This window comes from Hydra vulgaris, chromosome 03 (genome assembly GCF_038396675.1).
Source record: "Hydra vulgaris chromosome 03, alternate assembly HydraT2T_AEP".
Lineage (NCBI taxonomy): Eukaryota > Metazoa > Cnidaria > Hydrozoa > Anthoathecata > Hydridae > Hydra > Hydra vulgaris.
In genome coordinates this window covers 16,158,288-16,164,924 of record NC_088922.1, presented here as the reverse complement: position 1 = coordinate 16,164,924, position 6,637 = coordinate 16,158,288, and the positions used below count along the sequence as shown (strand labels likewise).

Sequence of the window (6,637 nt, the reverse complement as noted above, 5' to 3'; positions counted from 1 at the left end):
AACCTCTCAGGATCGTTCAAAGTTGAAGCTATTTTTATAAAAAACTATGAAAATAGAGTTAATGACAAATTTTAAAGATAAGAGAAATAATAAAAAAGATAGTATAAACATAAATAATATCAATAATATTAAAAAAAAACCTTCAAAATCTTTTCCTAATTTTATTTGGAACTCACATATTTAAATCTATTTTCAAAATGTTTCAAATAGTTAAAAACATTATACAAATCATGTGACTTAACACATAGATAAAGAATTTTTTCATTAAGGATTGTCCATAAAGTATGTACATAAAGGATCGTACATAAAGGATCGTACATAAAGTATGCTCTAATCGGGGAGATTTTCTTTATACTTTTTTTATAAACCATATGAAAAAATGCATTATTTAAAAATTATAAAAATTTTTAATATTTAGCGTAATTGTTTAAAATCTTTAAAATAAAATCTCATTATATAAAATAATAACTTTAGGGAAATTTAATATTTCAAAATATCAAAAGGTTGGAGCTGGCTCCAGAGCCAGGGCAGGAAATATTTTAGCTCCAGCTCCGGAGCTGCTTCAAAGCCCTGAAAAATAATTTTAAAGTATTAACAATTATGTCAACATATCACATTTGCAGTGATTAAAGAAGAGGTGTTTGAACTTTTTTTTACATTTTCTATAATCTCTGTTAAAATACAGGCACTGTAAAACAATTATTTGAAATAAAGTTTTGTTTCATTGAAACATGAATTTTTATTCAAAAGTTATTTAATATATATTATTTTAATTTTGTTTTATTTATTATATTTTGTAGCTAAAACAACATTTTCTTAAGAAATTCTTAAATAATTTAGAAATTTGATTTAAAAAATTAGAAATAAAAAATATCTTAAAATACCGTTGTTTAAAAAACAAAACAATCATGTTAAAAAAAAAAACAATGTTTTATATATATATATATATATATATATATATATATATATATATATATATATATATATATATATATATATATATATATATATAGCCCTTTGAATTAGGGGTCGGCAAATAAAATATATATCTATATATATATATATATATATATATACATATATATATACATATATATATATATATATATATTTATATATATATATATATATGTATATATATTTGTTTATATATATATATAGATATATATTTTATATATATATATATATATATATATATATATATATATATATATATATATATATATATATATATATATATATATATATATATATATATATATATATATATATATGGTATAATATTGAATATCCATTAAAAACTATTAAATAACTGTATAAAATTATAATTTTTGTGTATTTTAATTTAAAATAAAACAAGAAATTTTTTTATTGAAATCTTGACCATATTTAAATACTTTCCTACCCTAAACTTTTTAAAACCACCAAACATTTACTGCAAAAATGTCACTGATGATGTTGTATTAAAACAAGAACAACATTGACAGTGGATTTAGTTGATAAATTTTAATTGATGGTTAGTGTTTGTGTATTAAGCCCTATTGCTCAATTAAGGTCAAGGTGCCCAATTTTAATTTGCAAAAACATCCCTTTCTACATAAATTAATATGATACTGCTTAGTCTAAAAAAATTAATTAAATATATGTAAAAAAGAAATATGAAATTAAAAACATGTAATAAGAAATAAATAATAAATGCTTGTAAAAAGCAAAGAGCAAGTAACAAAAATACAATTAAAATAAAATAAATCTATTTTTCTTATTGTTTGCTATAAAAGACCTCAAAAAAACCTACAAAAACACACATATTTTCTATTGTTTGAATTGTTTCCAAATTTCTTCTATACAATCAGTATATTCATTTACATATTAAATAATATTAACTTGAAACATTAACTACATACAAAAAAAGTTAATTTAAATGGATATTTACAATAAAAAAAAACATTCCTTAAAATAATTGTTTTTTTCAAGCCGATTTAACTAATTTTAAAAAATTAGATGGTACCCAACCGGATATATTATCAGCTTTAGCATACCACCAACCTCCATCATCTTTTTCTAAAACATGCACTTGTTGCCCCTTTTTAAGACTTAGTATACCTTCGTCTGTATCATTATAATTTCCTACTGATATATAGATTTCTGCTGGTGAAAATGAAAGCGGTTTTTGGTCTTCCATTGACTCATCAACATTTGGTGTAGGTTGTGGATTGGGGGTTAAGGGTTGTAGAGAATTTTGAATTTGAATTTCTGCTGCTGGAGATAATGGGAGCTGCATTTGAGTTTCTTTGGCATTTGAGGGTACAACATCAGTTAAGACATTTAAAGTTGCAAAATGTATTGCTAATGAAGAAGCATCAGATACTCTTCTTGGTTGTTTGACAGGTTTTGTAAACTTTATAAGTCTAGCTTTTTTTTTCCCTTCGTCTTTTGAAACTCTTCTTTTATTATTTGATCCATCAACTTTATCATTTTCAACAGGTGGATTCTTTTTCTGAATTAAAAAACAAAATAAAATATAATCTATATATATATATATATATATATACATATATATATATATATATATATATATATATATATATATATATATATATATATATATATATATAAAGTAATAGAAAATTACTTAACAAATTTTTTTTTCCTTTTACACAGTGTTTCATCAATAAAGACTCATCAGAAATGTTTAAAATTTTTAAAAATATTGGCTTTCAAATAGAAATTGTGAACTTTCTTGACGTCACATTTAACCTCTATGTTAAATGTGACGATTTGTTTTAGAATTTGGGGTTTGTTTTAGAATTTGTGGTGGATGATTTGAGTTAATATTAATATACAATAATTCTCTGAATTATTGTATATTAATATTAACTCAAATCATCCACCCCAAATTCTAAAACAAACCCCAAATTCTAAAACAAATCCCAATTTCAATTAATTACAGGCTAAACCAAAACTCCTCTAATGAAAATGTATTCAATTCTTCTAAACAAATATTTGAAGATGCCCTTAAAAAAAGTGGTTTTAAAAATTTTGAACTAAAAATTGACCTTGAAAAAAAGAATACAAAAAAGCGAAATAGAACTAGAAATGAACTTTGGTTCAACCCCCCATATAGCAAAAATGTTTCCACTAATATAGGAAAAGTGTTTTTAAAATTAGTCGATAAGCATTTCCTGCCCTCTAATAAACTACATAAAATTTTTATTCAAAATACAATTAAAGTTAGCTATAGTTGCACAAAAAATATGAAAAGAATTATAAAAGGTTACAATAATGCTTTGTCAAACTAAAAAGAAATCCTAAATGAAAAAACTACAGAAAATTGTAATTGTAACCGAAAAAACAATTGTCCATTGAGTGGAAATTGTTTATCCAAAAATGCAATATTAATGTGTTGTTTCCTCTAAGAATGTACTTGATACACAATATATTGGCATAACAAAGGGTGAATGGAAAAAACATTTTGCCAATCATAAGCAACCCTTTAAAAATAAAAAGTATTCAAAAGACACCATGCCGTAAAAATATATATGGGAATTAAAAGATAAAAATATTGATGATTTTACACTGAATTGGTCCATCCTTAAAACGGCACCTGCATATAACAATATTTCCAAAAAATGCATACAACGCCTAAAAGAAAAATTTGAAATTATTACACATGCAAACCAAGAATGTTTATTAAACAAAAAATCAGAATTGATTTCTAAATGCAGGCACGAAAATAAGTTTCTCTTAAAAAACTATAAAAATAAGTGAGCTCAAATAATAATTACATTAAACACCTATTTATAAAAAAATATTTTTTTAAAAAAGCAAAAGTAATCAATTTTAAAGAATTCTTTTTTATAATAGTGTCAGCATATTCTACAAATGTGTGAAAATTTACAGTAGTTAAGACATTTGTGATTTCCTGAAATTTAATTTTTGGTATAAATTGAAGTTTTATTAATTTGATCATTCATTTCTGATGAATCTTTATTGATAAAGCGCAGTGTAAAATGAAAACAATTTTTGTTAAGTGATTTTCTACTACTTTATAATTGCTCTGTTTTTTTAAGAACATTGAGCAGTCTATTTTGTAGAATACATCTTGAAATTGTTTTAATATATATATATATATATATATATATATATATATATATATATATATATATATATATATATATATATATATATATATATATATATATATATATATATATATATAGTTTAAAATACTGGGACAAGTTTATGAAAAAGCATAAACTTATGGGGGAAAAAATTAACAGGAGCATTTTTGTGTACTCGTTAATGTTTTTTCTCTGTAAGTTTACATTTTTTGAAAGAAAAAGCTCCTCGTTTACATGTTTAAGATAATTGGAATTTCCACATGTTTAAGACTACATGATTCCACTAGACTACATGGTAACTTTAACATTTTTTTATTGATAGATATATATGAAAGCAGAAAGAAACAAAAAATTTATTTACCCAAACTTGCAGCAATTTAATAAAGGACCTTTTTAAATTTTTCCCTCCTCCTTTAATACTGTATAAAATAACAAAAAAAAGTTCATTGCTTACATTCATCACAAAAATAATACATTTAGTTCCTATCATTCAATAGTTCAAATTTTATCATGATAATTTACTTAATTTACTTCTACATGAGTTTTGGTATGTGCAACAAGCTAGATTTGCCACATTTTTAATCAGTTGAAGTAGCATTTATTGCAGAGTATGTCTCTGTTATAAAACAGATTTGCTCAAGCAATAGATATCCTGCATTGTGAAACAAAGTTCTACATGACATAACTGCTGCAAAAAACCTTGTACTGTCACTGTAAACATGTCCATCTGTTGCAATAAACATGATTAATTGACGGATTAAATGCATGTTTTATTCTAAGATGATTTAAAAACTTATTTCTTGTATGTTGGATGTATTCACTTTTGCAACACGCAAACTACATTTACTTTGTAACTAAAAAATACTTTAAACATACTGTAGTTTTTTATCTTTACCTAAGTATTTTGGTTTAGCAGTACTTTTTACTTTTACTTGAGTTTTATTGATTATATAGTGTTTCCATTCTGCATTTTAGTAACTCAGCAAACTAGCAACAAGGTAAAATCAATTAGGGCTACAGTAAATCCAAGTTAAATGCGGTAGTGGTGTAGTGGTAGAGCGCTCGCTTCATAAGCGAGAGGTTCCGAGTTCGATCCCCACCACGTCCCTGGTAGTACCGCGCTCAACTTGTTTCTCCGCGCAGCGGCCTTGTTCGTCAAGGTTTGTGTTTCGGAGTTATAGAGTTGAGAGAGGGTTATAACCACAATTAAGTAGCCTCCTCGTCTGTAGTGGCCTTCTAGGCCTTGGGGAGGTGAATTAACAAACAAACAAACAAAAAAAAAGTTTCACTTGTATAGCTATTGATAAATTGTAAGTCTATTGATAAAAAAGTTAAATCTTTTTGTGCTCATTAAGGATATTCATAACAAGCAAGGGCCAAAAGAAAATGTTGATGCTAAATTGGACTACCTCTGATATTTCAGTGTGTTCCTGTTCATTAGGTATCTTTTCTTGCAAAAAATTATTGTTCTTTAATGCAATTGTTTTTCTTTTAAACTAATTTCAAAGTAACTCTTGAAGTCAATTATTATCTCTGTGATCAGAAAAAATTATTATCTCTGTGATCAGAAAAAATTGTAATCATTGAAGTTAGACACCTAGTTTCAGTAAACTAGGTGTCTAACTTCAAGGTGGAAAAAATCTTATGTAAGTAAAACACAGGTATAAAAATATCCTTTCAATTTTAAAATGCCAAAAATTGATTCATGATAAAGTATGGAGTAACCTTGTTTTATCAAACCATAAAAACATTTCTAATCAAAAACTTGCTAATCTGATTTTAAAATTTTGTCTTAGCTCCTAATAAATTTGTAAGAAAGGAAACCCTTAAAAATCCAATGCCAAAAAAGTGGCACAAGCATTGATGCATTTTATTCAGATGCTAAATTGACATCAATACAATGTTTTCCCTTAAATGTTTCATATATATATATATATATATATATATATATATATATATATATATATATATATATATATATATATATATATACATATTAGATTTGTCACCCCTGAAAACAGCCAGTTAAAATGTTTAAGTAAAAAGATCAAATATTTTTAAAGTTATGTGACTTGAAATCTCTAAATGAACCTCGCGATTCTGAGAGGACTATAGGGGCCTAACTGATATCCAGTAAAATGTTCATATTTCAGGATCTTCTTGGAAGAAAGAAGTTAAAATTTTCAATGAATCCTTATTTTACTAAGTACTCTTAACTGTATAAAAATCAGCAAAATCTGAGCTGTCTGGTGACGTGGCCTAGGTCAATTGACATGGAATTACTTTTGTATATTTCTGAAAAAAGTGCAAAAGAAATTAAAGTTTTTCTAAATATTACTGAAGAAATAACTGGCTTAAAATAAAAAGGAATCAAAAATGGTATGTAATGCATTTAATATTAATAGATATTATTATAAAATTTTATTTATAAAAATTTAGTAAATGACATACTGCTCCAGCAGTACCAAAATGCATCTGAGTTCATCCCTGTAAACACATAACACAAGACTGCATTT

General features: G+C 24.9%; 1 protein-coding gene across 5 annotated transcripts in view; it reads right to left on the bottom strand.

The window, feature by feature from the left end:
* Positions 1-1,808: 1,808 nt before the first annotated feature.
* The window catches only part of LOC100208234 (SH3 and PX domain-containing protein 2A), a 63,582-nt gene continuing 58,753 nt past the window's right edge, over positions 1,809-6,637 (bottom strand). For all 5 annotated transcript variants that reach the window (XM_065792470.1, XM_065792469.1, XM_065792473.1 and 2 more), the window contains exon 12: positions 1,809-2,497. In XM_065792470.1, the coding sequence (XP_065648542.1) occupies positions 1,970-2,497 (528 nt within the window). In that variant the 3' untranslated portion in view covers positions 1,809-1,969. The remainder of the gene's footprint in view (positions 2,498-6,637) is intronic.